This window comes from Hyperoodon ampullatus (assembly GCF_949752795.1).
Source record: "Hyperoodon ampullatus genome assembly, chromosome: 5".
In the NCBI taxonomy this organism is placed as follows: domain Eukaryota; kingdom Metazoa; phylum Chordata; class Mammalia; order Artiodactyla; family Ziphiidae; genus Hyperoodon; species Hyperoodon ampullatus.
This window is the reverse complement of record NC_136918.1, coordinates 87,796,374-87,813,131: the sequence shown is the minus strand read 5'-3', so window position 1 is coordinate 87,813,131 and position 16,758 is coordinate 87,796,374. Positions and strand designations below refer to the sequence as shown.

At 39.3% G+C, this 16,758-nt stretch overlaps 1 protein-coding gene across 1 annotated transcript; it reads left to right on the top strand.

Moving 5' to 3' along the window:
* Positions 1 to 1,379: 1,379 nt before the first annotated feature.
* On the top strand, positions 1,380 to 16,530 carry CD200 (CD200 molecule; the record flags this gene model as incomplete). The annotated part of the gene is made up of 7 exons (XM_079705264.1): positions 1,380 to 1,391; positions 5,114 to 5,195; positions 8,616 to 8,936; positions 11,295 to 11,567; positions 13,621 to 13,745; positions 15,476 to 15,534; positions 16,437 to 16,530. The coding sequence occupies 7 exons, from the start codon at positions 1,380 to 1,382 to the stop codon at positions 16,528 to 16,530; spliced, it is 966 nt and encodes a 321-aa protein (XP_079561390.1).
* Between the last annotated feature and the right edge of the window lie 228 nt (positions 16,531 to 16,758).

Below are 16,758 nucleotides of genomic sequence, written 5' to 3'. Positions count from 1 at the left end.
CCCACATGCAGTGGAGCAACTAAGCCCGTGCACCACAACTACTGTGCCTGTGCTCTAGAGCCCGCGTGCTGCAACTACTGAGCCCACGCACCACAACTACTGAAGCCCGCACGCCTAGAGCCCGTGCTCCACAAGAGAAGCCACTGCAATGAGAAGCCCGCGCGCCACAACGAAGAGTAGCTCCCGCTCACGGCAACTAGAGAAAGCCTGCGTGCAGCAATGAAGACACAATGCAGCTAAAAATAAAAATAAAAATAATTAATTAATTAAGTAAAACACAACTGTTTTAAAAAATAATAAAAATAAAGTCACTTTGATTCTCTTTCTTGGTGTCTCTACTTGTCATTTTTGAAGCTTTAAGAATTTTCTTTCAATTTCCTTAATTTGATCTTAATTTCTCTATGTCTATAAGTTGGCTTTCTTTTATGTATCCTGTTTGCCACTCCATGAATATTTTAGTCCTTTCAATATGTTTGTGTTTTTCTGAAAATCAGTCATTATTTTAGTTACCGCCCTGGAATTTACAGCCCCATGGATCCTTAGGTAAAAAAGCTCTGTCTCAGCACCTTGTCATAGGGGTGGTGTTAGGAAAACAGAAAAGGCTTTAGGAATTGAACACTTCATTGATCTGTTTGTCTTTCTTTGTTTGTTTAAGAGCCAAGAACTCCGGAACTTGTTAAAATGAGAAGAATCCTCATCATCAATACAAATGAAAGAAAACTCACACAGAGAAAAAAAACCCAGTCACATCATGAAAGGAGAGATCATTACAGCATTGATAGCTTCAGTATATAATTTGGTTCTGGATAAAAATAAATATACATTTGTTTTGTAAAGTGTCTATTGTTTAAATTCAGCTTCAAAATATTTGGATTTTCCGAGGTGGTAATTGTGGAAACTGTGTAACATTTCTCAAAAATCATTTCGCCCTTGCCAGCTGCACAGTGTAGATTGCCATTCCTCCAAGCGCCAACGCAGTGAAACAATTCATGTCTTCCCACCTCTCCCTGTTTCCTTTCTCTGTCTGTACAATGAAAATGGAAACGGTGTATATTTTTTCAAACATTTTCTGTTTCCCCAGTTTTCACCTCTGAAAACTGCGAATCGTTTTGAAGATAGGAAAAGAGGAGTACTATTTATTTTGTTTTATCCCCTACAAGTAAACTGGAAAAAACTGGCCTTCATGCCTCTGCTTGGGGGGCGGGGCGGGGGTGGGGAGGAGGGGTATTTGTGTCGGAGGAGGAGTGAGGCAGCTCTCCCCAGGCGCTGGCGGGGCGCATCCTTGCTCCACAGAACTGGAGGAGCTCTGTGTGGTCCGGTGTGAGATCCCTCCGGGCTTCCCAGCTGAAGCCAAACACCCCGCGCGGCCAGGAGCGAGGATGGAGTGGCTGGTGAGCCGGGCCAGGCGTGGGAAAGGGGGCGCAGGGTGGGCAACATCGCTCCGGGGGCCCTGGGGCGGCGGCGGGCTGAGAGCGCCGGGCTGCGGCTTTCCCCAGTCTGGTTCGGAGGTGGGATTTCTGCTAGCGCTTTCCTCTCAGCTCTTAACCTTGCTGAGAAGCGGATTTTGCCCAAAGGGTGGTTTACAGGCCATTCCTGGCGTTCCGGTTCTCCGTCCCAGTGCGCTGGAAAAAGGATGCTGCCAGGCGCAGGCTCCGGAGACGCTTCTCCGAAGATCCTTGACATCCTCAGACAGGAACTGGGCTGGGAGGCGGGCGCTGGCGGCGGGGATAGAGGGTGCTGTATTGGCTCCGTTTTGGCCCTGAAACCTGGGGTGGGGTTGCAGAATTTCAGGCTCAGGCTCTCCAGGAGAGCTGGCTCCCTCTGTGATGCTCCAGCCTCTTTCTGCATCCTCTGGGCCTTTGCCTTGGGAAGCCATAAAGGATTGGATAAATCAGGGTCAAAACCCTGGGTATCCGCGAGAGACAGACATTTTGTTTATTCAGGACCTGTGTATATGACAAAATGAAGGAAGGAGAGGATTTTCATTTACATTGGTAATTGATAAAAATAATAAAAATTAAAATCTAAATACAAGTAATGCCTGAAGGTAATTTTTTTTTTTTGTATATAGTTTATTGGCAGGATCACACAGCCAGTTATTTCACTATTTTCCTTAACAAAGGAGAATGGTGGCCTTAGAGCTAGTGTTTACTGAGTGCCAGGTGCTCTTAATCTTCACCACTCTCCTTCAAAGGAGGAGTTATTACCCAATTTTACAAATAAAGAAACAGGCAGAGAGGTTAAGTTTCCAAGTTCATGTGACTGTATGTGGATCAGGATTTGGACCTAGAAATTTTCAGGGAAGAGGTATGTATAGGGGCAATGTAGATGGGCAGCTGTCAGGTAAGACCGAGGCCTCTGAACCCTGGGCCTCTTGACAAAGGTTATAAATGGACTTCTCTATTTCCATTATTGTGTGATCTGATTAATGAATTGTTTAAGTTACCTAACATATATTGGCTTTTACCATACCTTAGGCACTGTATTAAATACTTTAAATGCTTAATTAATTCTCATAGTAACCCAAAGAGATAACAGCAACATTGATTTAGTGCTTATTTGTATCAGTCACTGTTCTAGGAGCTTTACATATACTATCTCATTTAGTCTTTTTAACAGAGAGAAGGTTGGTACTATTATTTTTTTCTGCATTTCAGAGAGGTAAAATGATTTGTCCTAGCTTACACATCTAGTATTGGTGCTAGCCTGAACTCAAGTCAGCCAGAGGAAATGTGTATATAATTAATAGCAAAGCTTTCTTTCTAATTCCCTTTGCCTTAATCACTGTGCTTCTGTTTCTTAAACATTCCTGGCCCCCAGTTCGTACATCTTGTGTTTTGGTGTGTGTCTGTTTTCTCTCTTATCCTAAAAGACAGATTTTTACTCGGAAAGCCAAACTATTTGCATTCCTCATCACAGCCTTTGCTAGAGCCTGGATTTCCATGTGGCATGATGGTGTGGAATTAGAATGCCAAAGAAAACTTTTTAGTTTCAGCAGCCAAAGTTTTTTTTGTTTTTTAACATCTTTATTGGAGTGTAATTGCTTTACAATGTTGTGTTAGTTTCTGCTTTATAACAAAGTGAATCAGCTATACATATACATATATCCCCATATCTCTTCCCTCTTGCGTCTCCCTCCCTCCCACCCTCCCTATCCCACCCCTCTAGGTGGTCACAAAGCACCGAGCTGATTTCCCTGTGCTATGCGGCTGCTTCCCACTAGCTATCTATTTTACGTTTGGTAGTGTATATATGTTCATGCCACTCTCTCACTTTGTCCCAGCTTACACTTCCCCCTCCCCATATCCTCAAGTCCATTCTCTAGTAGGTCTGTGTCTTTATTCCCGTCTTGCCCCTAGGTTCTTCATGACAATTTTTTTTTTTTAGATTCCATATATGTGTGTTAGCATACGGTATTTGTTTTTCTCTTTCTGACTTACTTCACTCTGTATGACAGACTCTAGGTCCATCCACCTCATTACAAATAACTCAATTTTATTTCTTTTTATGGCTGAGTAATATTCCATTGTATATATGTGCCACATCTTCTTTATCCATTCATCTGTTGATGGACACTCAGAAGCCAAAGTTTTGAAATAGCAAGAGCCTAAGCATTTGAGTTTTAAAAGCCTAAATGCTGAAAGACCAAGGACAGGCCTTCATCCCAGAAAAAGTTGATGGGAAGAATACAAGGTGATGGAGGAAACAGCTTCTTTAACCCTAGGCTGGGAGAGCAAAGAGGGACTGACTAGTGTCGGTTTGTGTCCTGAAAAGGATGCTCTGTGCCTGGCCCCCGGGAGTAGGGAGTCCAGGAGGGTGGTGAATAGAACTTACAGGTAGGTGTTGAAATCAAAGAACAGAAAACACCTGTGCCTTGCTTTCTTGCGGGGAACTGTGGGAAGAGGCAAGCCTGCCCATCATGGCAAGGGAACTGTAAAACAGAGATGGACAGATACATGGGAGTCTAGTCAGAGAGCCTTGTAGAATTCACCTTTGTTCAGCACAGAAGAATCCAGGAGCACAGAATCTGGAGAATCGGGAAACATGAGAGAACATCCTGTAAGTGCAAGATTTAATTGCACAAACCGATGATCAGGATGACTTGAGGGGAACACAGTGCCAGCATGGATAGATTGTTGTAACCAAGGGTTAATGGTCCTGTCCCACGGCTTGGCATTCCCAGGACTGTGGATGCAGTGCCAGAGTTTGGGACAATTGTGAAGTGTTGGTGGGCTAAACTGACAGAGATTATGTGATATTGACTGAAATTAAGTCTCTACCTCTAGTTGGAATGGCAACATGAAATAAAAATAAAGTTCAGTTAAAGAAAAATACAGAGAAACCTATATTTCTTACACACCTCAATTATAGAAAAATATAGAATATAGGAAAAAATATAGGGAAAATTTACATTCCTAGCTTGTACCCCCTTACAGTGAACACACTAATGTAGACCAAAGCCAGCCATGAGGCTGCTGCAGAGTAAAGTTATTGTCTCCATTCCACTCTTTCATTTTATAGCAAAATTATACCCAGAATAATATTCCCTTAAATACCACCATGATTTGTAAAAAGGCCAAGGATTTCTGCCAGACACATGAAAATAAAGCAATGAAGAAAAAATAAAGCCATCACTGGTTTTTAAAAGGTAAAATTTACATAAACTGTGCAGAATTTGCAGGAAAATCTACCTCAACAGTCACATATTCTGCCAAGTGGTTACAACCTGAGTTACATTTTTAGTATAAAAAGATGTGGATTATTTGGGGAGTGAATGTTCTTCAGCATTTGCAGTCTCTATGTTTTCTGGGTATACTTATGGCAGTTTGTTTTCCCAGCAGTCTTGACAGTGGTGGCTTTGGAAGCAAGGCCTCAAATTGCTTATTGATGGCCATAATGAAGGAACCACACTGCTGCTTTTCCCTTCCCATACCCTGAGCACCCTCTGTTATTTCTTCCATTTATAGTCTCTGGTTCTGCTTCCACAAAACCAAAGGTTTCCGGTGGTTAAAACTTTAGCTGCAACATTTCCTGAGACAGCGATTAGATTGAAGCTTCCTTAGCTTTGTCCACATCCAAATGCCCACTTCTGTACTCTGCTTTCTGTCTTCAGGTGTTGAGGAGGCTCTTCTGTCATCTGTCTACCTTCCAACTGATTTGGTTCTTGGCTGCCATGATGTTTTGCAGGGCACAAGGTAAAGATACTCAATTCCCCTGCGTGGAATCCAGGAAACACAGTTTTTGGAGTGGAGACATTTGGCCACTCTTGTTTGTGCTGTGTTAGTTCATCTGTCTGCATGAATTATTTAAGTGTGTAATTCGTTTGGAGGACTGGAAGTGGTTCTTTCTGCTTTCCACATTTTTTCCAATGTTTTCAAAGACTTTAATATTAAGAAACTTTTCATAGATAAAACCAGACATGAAAAAATTCTTCCTAAATTAAGATATTTTTCACCTATCAAATTGAATAATGTTTAAAATAATAATTCCCGGGCTTCCCTGGTGGCGCAGTGGTTGAGAGTCCGCCTGCCGATACAGGGGACACGGGTTCATGCCCCAGTCCAGGAAGATCCCACATGCCGCGGAGCGGCTGGGCCCGTGAGCCATGGCCGCTGAGCCTGCGCGTCCGGAGCCTGTGCTCTGCAACGGGAGAGGCCACAACAGTGAGAGGCCCGCGTACCACAAAAAAATAAATGAATAAATAAAATAAAATAATAATAATAATTCCCTATGTTTGTAAAGATATGGGAATGCCTAAGGGAGTGTGAATGAATATGGCCTTTTGGGAAGGTAGTCTGGTAATAAGCCTTAAATTGGGTGTGTCCCTCTTACAGAAATATACTAAAAATAATGAAATATGGAAATTACATAGGTTCACATAGACTATCATATAAAACATACACCTATGCTCTCCACTCATCTGCTGAATTTCCTACTTGTGCCAGTCCCTTCTCCTCGGTTCCATAGGAGACCACACCTCACTTTGCTGCTGGCCTTTTATCACCTTCTGTGTGATGTTGTACTACATCAGCCTTCACAGGGGTAGGAAAGGGAAGTTTCATACCATGTACAACATAGGATTTACCAACCCTAAATGGAGTTTCATATATGTGGCGAAGAATTGTAAGCTTTCCACTAAATTATTAGTCAGAGAGAAAAGTTACCCAAGAAGTTAAAACTCTAGTTTTGATCCCTTTTCTACTCTCTATTCTAAAAGCAGCAATTTCTTCAGATCTCTGCTCTGCAAAATCTCAACAAACCTTTTGGAAACCCCAGTCCTAACAACCGGTATTCCCCCCAGAACTTTTCACATCTACCAAGAGTACACCTCACTAAAATTGGAATTATGCAACACTTGCGGGTTCCAATTTGTATTTGTTGATATGCCCATCTTTCATGCTTGATGTTGTTGAGTGGATATTGTTTGTTTGTTTATGCTGCCTTCTTTTTTTCTAATTACTCTAGACAGTTTATCTGTGTTATTAGTCCTAAAAAAAAATAACAGATTTTGGTGTTTAAGTCAAAATTTTGTGTACCATTTTATTAATTTGTGCCTTTAACTTTATTAATTCACTCCTTTTATCATTTCTTGGGTGGGGTGGGAATTTTGGATATCTGTGTGTATTCATTTTCTTCAGTCTTTCTTGTTTCCTAGTAAATTAAGTTAGGATTAAATATTTCCATCTGAGAACTACTTTGTAAATTTCTACAGATTTTAATATATTATATTCTTATTGTCATTCATAGTGATTTATAATTCTTGTTATGATTTCTGGTGTAATTAAGGAGTTAAAACAAGCATGTAAATTTCTAATTTTATTGCATTATGGACAGAGTTCAAGGTCATTTTTTTGTGTACTATTTCAAGTTCAATTTGGGGGTATGTTCCACATGTTGTTTGAAAAGATTGTATGTTTTCTTTTGGGTAAAAGTTTACATATACATGCTCGTATGCACATACTACACATACATATATAATAATTTATATATAAAAATTTGTTTTTCAAATGTTTTATATCCTTATATTTGATTTTATTGCTTTACTTATTTTTTTAACATCTTTATTGAAGTATAATTGCTTTACAATTGTGTGTTAGTTTCTGCTTTACAGCAAAGTGAATCAGTTATACATACACATATGTTCCCATATCTCTTCCCTCTTGCGTCTCCCTCCCTCCCACCCTGCCTATCCCACCCCTCTAGGTGGTCACAAAGCACCGAGCTGATCTCCCTGTGCTATGCGGCTTACTTATTTTTTAATACGTGGAAGTGAAAATTCCAAGAGAACAATGAAAAACTCTCCCATTATGATTATGGATTTATGGATTTTTCTTTGTAGTTCTATTAGCTTTTTATATATTTCAGAGTTATGTTGTTAGGTGCATGAAGGTTCATGATTAGTATGTCTTATTTTAGATTCCTCCTTTTATCATTTTGAAAAATACATTTTTGTTCCTTGCAGTGTTTTTGTCTTCTATTCTCCCCTTTCTCTCCTTTTAAAATTCTTACTGTACTCATGCTGAAACATTCTAGTCTTTGAATTTTTCTTTAATCCTTTCTATATCTTTATCCCTTTGTGCTACATTCTGGAAAAATTCTATGACCTGGTCTTCCTACTTACTAATTTACTCTTCAGTGATATTCATTCTGCTAAGTCTGTTAAGAGTTTAGATTTCTCATTTTCTGCGTCTATAGTTTCTACTATTTACAGTGCTGGTTCCTTTTCACACTTAAGATATCACATTTATTCACATCAAAATTTATTTATTTATGATAAATAAATAAATTTATTTATGATAATAAAAAAGTTTATTTATGATATCTCTATTCATTTGGTGAATTCTTGGGTTTGTAGAGTTTATTATTCCTCTATCATTGTGTTAACTTTCTCAAATGTTTGGCTATTTGTTTTATTGAGATCTCCCATTGAGTCATCTATCATATCAATATGACTAGTCAGCATTGGAGGGGGAAGAAATTATTGCCATACCTTATATTCTGCACTGTATACAGTAAAAATGGGGGAATGTGTAGATTGTCATTTGGTGGTCAAATCTCCAGTACTATCAGCCTCCTGGAGCACTGTCCTGAATATCTATCTTGTGTTCCTATATTCACTGCTTCCTGAAGGCAGACATCACTACTGCTGCTCCTTCCTTTGCAGGTATGTGTGTGGAACGTATAGAGCTGCTATACCTTCTTCACTTAAACTAATCACTCTGCCTATTGTCCATTGGCCCTTTCTTATTCCTAGCTGTTACTGCTCCAGGCATAAACTCGCTTGGTGATGCTTCTATCCTATTTGGCACTTTCCATCTTCAACCTCACTTCACCTAATTTCCAGCCTACAGGGATTCTTCGTGTAATTTCTGGTCACTAGGAGTTTGCTTTCTTATTTTTCTACTCTGATACTCTTAAAGACTGAACAAATAATTGAACTTATATTTCTCTAGCAACATCAGGAAGGTAGGTAAATGTTGTTTTCTTTTTTTGCATTTTTCTGTATCTTTTCTAAATTTGACTTTGAACGTGCATTGTTTTTAATCAAAAAATGTATATTTGTGTATGTATTAAAATTTAAAATATAAATGTTTTTTATGATTCCATGATGAAAGTGGAGACTCAAGATGTAAAAGAGTTGCTGAACACACCTGCTTCTTTAAGATGCTCTCTGCAAAATCCCCAGGAAGTTTTGATTGTGACATGGCAAAAAATCAAGGCTGTAAGCCCAGAAAACATGATCACCTTTAGCCAGAACCATGGGGTTGTAGTCCAGCCTGCCTATAAGGACAAGCTAAACATCACCCAGCTGGGACTCATGAATTCAACCATTACCTTCTGGAATACCACCTTGGAAGATGAAGGGTGTTACAAGTGCCTCTTCAATACCTTTGGTTCTGGGAAGATCTCAGGAATAGCCTGCCTCACTCTCTTTGGTGAGAGTCTCTGAGAATACATTGTCTCTGGCTTGAAATGTTATTTTGCAGAATGTTTGGAATGTAGTGGTAGTGCCTAGTTTTTCAGGATCCTAACCCCAGAAAGGCTCATGAGAGGACACTTGACGTTTCATGTCTACTGTAACTGTGGTTACTGTTATTTGGAGAATTCAAAGGACTATGTTGAATCTCTACCTGGAGTTATCTTTGCCCTGACAAATACTGTTGTCAACAAGAGTAAATTAAGGACCATAGTGAGGATAAGTTCTCCATAAGCACTGATGTGGTTCAGACCTGGCTTTGCAATTAGCAGTCATGTGGCCCTAGAAGAGTCCTGTCCACTCTGTACCAGAGTTTATTTATCTGCACCAGAAGTGTGAAGTAGATCATCTCTAGGGTCTCTAACAGCTTTAGTATTTTTGGATCTAAGGACAAAGCCAGATTGGGCTAAGCTGGAGCCAGTTATGGGGGTCCCTCTCATTTTGTTTCAGTGTAGCTGTATCAGGATTGATAAGGAGACATGCATCAGAGGCTCTTCATTCCTGATGCCTACCAGAGATTTAACTGAATAATAAGCATTCTTTTAAAATCCAAGAGGTTTAGTTTGATAAGATTCCTTTCTTCTTAACTGATGCTTAGCTGAGATCAAGAATTGAGAATTAGGAATAAGGGGTAACTTTGGAGGATGGCACACTTGGTGGTAGTTTTAGAAGGGAAACGACAAACTTAGACAGGGTTATTAGGCATGTTAAAATGAGAGTTCGTGCACACCAAGAATATTGGACAAGGGATAAGAAGATGCTCAGTAAATAAGAATGCAAGGGAGGTAAGACAACACCAAATACAAGTTTCTTTCACTTGTTTTGCCTGTAATGAGTCCTCTCTGCAGGATCTTGCATCAGGCTTTCTTCTTGATTTCTATTTCTTTCATTCCTCTGCTTCCCTCTGTCTCCCTGTCTTTCTCTCTCTCTCCCCTCCTCCAATCCTTCCTTCCTCTTTCCTTTCCTTTTTTCCTCCCTTGCTCTTTTTTCTTCCCTCCCTCCCTCTCCTTTCCTTCCTTCCTTCCTTCCTTCCTTCTTTCCACCATTTTTCTTCCTTTTCCTTCTTGTGTCATATTTTTCTCATTTCTGTTCTGTTTCCTTTTCTTTTTCTTTTTTGTTCACCTTTCTTCCTCCTACTCCCCCTTCTTTACTCATAATCTTTATATTATTTTTTTTGCCCAAAAAGCAGACTCCTCTGCATCTTCTAGCGAGTAATTCTGTAGTTCTTTTCCACACTGATCCTTTCCAGCCACACCTTATAGCTTTCATCTAAGTCATTCTTTAATACACCAGAGAACCCTGCTGCCAGTCTGGCCACGTCAACCATACTCGTCTTCCTTTACCTTATGTCTCTTCCTCCAGGGCTTATTGATGTTAGTAATCTGGGCACTCTGGACAGAGCCACAGTCCTATAGGCTCATTTTCTCCAGCCTATTGCCACCCACCCACCTCTTGAACTTCTGAGCACAGACAAGCTTTCATTTAGCATTGCCCTTTAATTATCTTGTGGGCTCCAAAGCCAACCACAGAAAGGCAAGTTTGCATTTGCTCAGCAGAGATAAACTGTATATTCCAAGGAAAATGAACTCATTAATCAAGGGACTTTTGAAAGGGAACAGGGTACAGCTGACCTAAAAATAATGTCCCTTTTTCATAAGCTAGTTATTTTCTGTTAACTCCATAAGGTGATCTCCACGGTCCTTACAACTGTCATTCTGTGATTTTCTGACTACTGACTATGAATTTCTAATTGACATTTTGTATAGGTATTTCAAACAGGGACTTGCCAAGTCTGCTCCATGCATCTTGTTCCCTGGCCCAGTTCCAAACAGAAAAAGGCTTTCTCTGAACAGCAGCCCCCCTATGGGCTCTCTGTCCTGAAACTGCCCTCGTGCTTCTAAGAAGTGCAGACTACTTGTATGGAGGTGCCGATTGGCGGTCATTGTCAAACTATTTGAGAGGGGTACCCAGAAGAAGGCAGAGATATTACATTGCCCATGGAAGAGAAAAGAATAATTAGGCTCTGCACTGTTTGGGGGAGAAGGTACCTTCTGTCCATCCAGCTAATTCTCCTAGAGGTAAACTACAGGGAGGATCATACTTGTCACAGGGTTGTACTAGGCCAGTCTCCATCCTGCAATTCAGAGAATTAGACACAGGAAGAACCCAGAAGGCCCCAGTTTGGATTGGATGTGCTACCTTATCTTTCTAGCCTCCACTGTCTTTCTGTAAAGATCTTTCTCTCATCTCTCTGAGGAGAGTGTGGCACTCACACCATGCTTAACTGATGGCAGATCATTTTTTTTTTTTGTCCCAGTACAGCCCACAGTATTCCTTCACTATAAATTATCTGAAGACCACCTAAATATCACTTGCTCTGCCAATGCTCGCCCAGCCCCTATGATCTCCTGGAAGGTCTCTGGGTCAGAGATTGAGAACAGTACTGAGATTCTCTCACACCCCAATGGGACAACGTCTGTCACCAGCATCCTCCAGATCAAAGACCCCAAGAGTCAGGTGGGGAAGGAGGTGATCTGCCAGGTACTGCACCTGGGGACTGTGACCAACTACAGGGAAACTGTGAACAAAGGTAAGAGAGAGAGGGCAAGATTTACTGTGGTCACATTTGTGGACACACACCTGCAAGGTGATGAATGCTCTGCAGAGCCTCTTGGCCTTTAGCAAAGGAGCTGATAAGGGAGAGAATGGGATAAGTAGGGAAAGAAAAACAGAGTTGAGGAAGCCAATAAAGCCGATTTTACCTTGGCAAATGTGGTATGTTGCCCACATACTGAACACTTTTGCTGAGATCCATCCATTGTTTTATTCTTCCGTGCTACTAACTGAGCATTTGTTATGCCAGAAACGCAACAGTGAGGACTCAGTCCCTTCACACAGGGAGCTTCTAGTCTAGGGGGGAATGCAAAAGGAGCTGGGCAATTGTAAAACTTCATGATAAATGCTCCAATAAGAAAGCTATAGTAGGAGTTCGGGTTTTTGAGCATGAGCCACCTGTTCTTCTTTGGCCCTGCAATAAACCTTTCTCTACTTAAAAAAAAAAAAAAAAGACAGCTGTGGTACACCATGGGAGGATTGAGAGTGGGGAGAAGGAGCATCAGCTCAATCTGGAGGAATTAGGATGTTTTCCTGGAAGAAGCCACATCCAGGATGAAACCTTTGCATAATCTACACTGTGGGAAAGGGGCTTTTAGGAAGGGGGACAATCTGAGATGTTTTCCTCACCCCCTTTTAAAATAAACTGCCTCCTGTTCAGGACCTCTTTTGCTCTCCTGCGTTTCTATCTAAACTGCTGTCTCTGGGCCTCATCAATACAAGAGGTAAAGATTATGGGAGAGAGAATAAAGAAAGCGGTGGTTTTAGAGATAGGACACTTTAGTGATGACAGCCACAGTTTTCTTTCTCTATGTAGTTTTGAAGCACTAACTCTGGATGAGGCACTCAGTAATAAGCCTCCTATAAAAGGATATTGCTGCTTTTTTCTGGGCACACTGTAAACAATAAAAGCTGGAAAAGTTTAGACCTCATTGGTATGGTGGCCTCTAGTGAAACATATCCTGTAGTCATTTCTGGGGTCCTTGAAAAAGCAGACTCATCAAAAAGTAAACATTTAGGTAAATTTGCTCAAGAGGTTTGCAGTATTAGATTTGGACATTTGTGAAGAGATCCTCAGATTCAGCCACGGTGAAGGGTAAATTTCCCTGAAAAACAAAAATCTGAAAAGGAACATGTCTTTCCAAGAGTGCCAAAATTGACATATCATTTATAATGTTTATGCATCATTTGTATAATGTTTGTTCGTTCTGCGAACATTTACTAAAAATCTTTCATGCTTAAAGCAGTATGTCGAGCACTAGAACTAGTGAAATTAGACAAATCTGAAGGTGCTCAGTTAAAGTATGATGTGACAAATTCCATTATAAAGGTATGGAGAAGATGCTGGAGACTCCCAAATCAGGGAGTGCTTCTTCTGCCTTTGTATTACACAGTGACACTGAGGGGCTGACATTCAGGCTAAGTTGCATCTATTGACTATTGGAAAGAGATTTAGTAACAAAGGCATAGATTAGAAGCAACACAATAAAAACATTGAGATGAGTTATTCCTGGGGGTTGGAATCACGAGATTCTTTATTCTTTTCCTTTATATTTCTCTGTATTTTTCAAAAATGCCTCAATAAATGTATTACTTTAATGGACAGTATGGCAAAGAATATGTGCTTTGAAGGCAAACAGACCTCTGGCCAAGCCTTGTTCTACCACTTACTACACTGATTTTGGGCTTACTTAACTTCTCTGAGCCTCAGTTGTTTGTTTTTTTAATCTGTTAGATAATTATAATAAGACCTAACTCTTGGGCTATTTTGAGGATTAAATGAGGTAACACATTCAAAGCTCCTACTACTTAGTAACTACATAAAACATGTTAGCGATTATTACTATTTAAATGTTATTAAAATAATGTGAGGTCATGAATATAGACCTCAGTATATATATATTTAAGAATACTTTTCATCGAAAGCTCAGCCCTAGTAAAAACTCGTCACAACTGTCTCTTTATCACTTTTCGCCTCTACAGCTTCCACTTATGGCTTGTTTTTCCTTTTCTCCCTTCAATATCCACAGGCTTTTGGTTTTCAGTTCCACTACTGTTAAGTATTGTTTCCTTGGTAATTCTTCTGGTCTTAATTTCAATCCTACTATACTGGAAACATCGTCGGAACCAAGACCGAGGTGAGTCCCCAGGGGAAGTACAAAGAAGGAAAAAAATGATTGTTTAATGACAGTTTTGGGGTCAAATGAAGATATAAGTAAAGGGGTGACAACCATGTGTTTGGTTTGGTGTTTCCAGAATACATAAATGTTGATGGTATTTTAAAACACTTCAGTGTCATTTTCTTGCAATTGGACATTAGTTTCTGCATTTCATTTGCCAAGATGGTTTAAAGACCAATTATTTTATAAATTAAGAGTAAGGATTGATGAGAGGAAATGTGGAAAATGTTTATTCAATCACTATGGAATCATCTAATGGCAAAAGCAGGGAAGTCTTGGCACCCAGTCTGTGTTCATTCCACCCAGGACAGTCTCTTCTCTTTTTACAGCATTCCACAGGTCAGCTACCCCACTTAAGAGACTGTGAACTTGTCTGATATGATCACTAATTGAGTAGTGCTTTCTATGTTATACCCTCACTATGGCTCAGACACTCTAGGCAACATACAGGTGATCCATACTTATAATAACTGCATCATGTCATTCTGCCCTTATACACTGTTAATTTCTCTCCATCCCCTACAACAACTATCACAGTGCCTTATGTATACCAGGTGGTCAATAAATGTTCATTAAAAGAATGAATGAGTGAATGAATGGAAGGGTACATTTTCAAAGGGGTTTGTTCAATTCCATTTTTTTAAAATTGCAAATTCAGTACCTCATAGATGCTGAGTCTTAAACACTGTGAGACAATATAAAACAAGAGATGCTATCAAACAAGAGGTGTCAGCCAGCTGGGAAGAATTAAATTTCTTTGGTTTCTGAAGACAGTGCATAATTTATGAAAGCTAATGCAAAGCTGCAGTTTATGTTGTATGTAATGGGAATTTCCCAAGATGAAGGGGTGGTATGGGAGTTTTCTCCAGCTCACATGACTGACAGAGAGGGAAGAAAAAATGTTGGCTTTGAGTGTTATTTTACATTTCTATTAAAAATCTCACTCAAATGCTACCTTTTTTCCTCTTTTTTGTGTCTCATAGACTAATATCTTTCACCTTCTAAGTTTTTTGAACATTTAATTTTGCACAAGCCTTATATAAACACCTGATTAATTCTTGTGACTTTATAAGAAAAGCAACAAATCACCAGTGTCAATGACCCTTTTGCAAAAGTAGATAAAGGGATTTGTTCTGTACGGGACAGGAGATTGTAAATCAGATAATCTTATTGCACATAAACCTAAACCCATAGAACTCCTTAGCGCTCTACAAAATGTCAAAGGCAGAAGGCCGTTTGATTCCACTTTTTCCAAACATTTCACTTTTCCAGTTAGGAACTGAAGTTGACTTCCTTCCCTAAGGTCACACAGTTAGTTAACAGCAGGCCTAGGATTAGAATCCTGGTCTCCTGACCTCTGCCGGAATGTTCTTCCAGTTATAGTTTACTGACTTGAAAGGTGCTGTTGTTAGTTGTATTTATTTCTGTCTGTGCTTGCTGATATTACTGTATTCTTCTGTAAAGTACAAGCAGAAAAGTATGAAGTGTTTAAATTCATTTTAAAAAGTCCCCTTCGAAAAGAATCTTATAATACAAACTATTCAAGCCCAAGGTAAATTTCACTAGAAAGGGGCATTTGCAAAATAATTGTCCTTTGTTCATTAAGTCTTGTATTTTCTGGGAAATATGATTGTTCAATGCCTTATTCAGTTGCTGAAGTGAAGCGAGTCAGCTTAAGATTATTTGATTCCATATACTTAAATAGCTAGTAAAATCAAATGTCAGTTATGCTGGAGACAAACCCTCAAGGCTGAGGGAATACTGGTTTGTTAAGACCAAAACTTAAGTAATACAAAAAGCTGGGAGAAAGGGAAGAAAATCATCAAAGATAGAGACATTTTTTATTTCTTCAAGTAACAAATTTTGATTGTCAATTTGTGATGAAAGTGAATAGTGCTACCACATTTGCTTTCCATCTTTCTTTTTTTTTAATTTTTATTTTATATTGGAGTATAGTTGGTTTACAATGTTGTGTTAGTTTCAGGTGTAAAGCAAAGTGATTCAGTTATACATATACATATATCTATTTTTTTTTTAATTCTTTTCCCATTTAGGTTATTACAGAATATCTTTCTTTACCCTTACTTTGTGTTTTTTTGCTTTCTCTCTCTCTTATACTTTCTGTTATCTTCTGAAACATAAAACTTTTGGATGGGTGGGGAAACATGATCAGTCAAAAATGACACCAAGATTCTGGACCTGGTGACCTGAAAAAATGGTGTTATGAACAGAAATAGAAGTGGAGAGGGGGAACTGAGTGTGAGAGTGTGTGTGTGTGTGTGTGTGTGTGTGTGTGTGTGTGTGTGTGTTCAGAGTTTGTGGGGAGAGAAAGAGTAGAGATGAATTTGTTCTTGAGCTTATTGAATATGAGTAGACAAAGAGTCATCTCCTTGGATCTGCCCAATACTAAGACAAATCTGGTAAGTAAGAAAAGTCTGTTAAGTAAAGTTCAACTCTTTGTTAGATAAATGACCAAAAAAAGTTTATTTTAGATTAAAATCACTAATTTGTTGCTCACAAAAACATAAGCAAATTTATAGTTTGTGGACAGAAGGGTAATCTCTAATGACAGATGTTATTTTCATAGAGAAGTCAGGCTCCCTGCAGTTTTCCTGTGATTCTGTATAATGTCAGAGAGTGTGATGTTGGGTTTTTCAACTGTAAAGCTGTACTAGTGATGAGCTAGAGGTGACTTCTCTTTGCACCATTCCTAATGGAATCATCACAATTACTTCCCATGAGACTACAGCAATACAATAATAGGTTAATAGGTTTTCAAAGAACGTTCTTTTTTTCTTTTATGAATCAGTACTTTATTACTAAATAGAAAATGGGAAGAAATTAAAATTTCCTAGGGAAATTTTCCATCATTTCATGATAGTTCTTTCTGTTAAAGCCAGTTGTTGCCCCTTCCACACATACTACAGTGAAGTAAAATTTGAGGTTGAGGATAATCTTTTATTTCTCATTAGCCAACCCACCAATGAT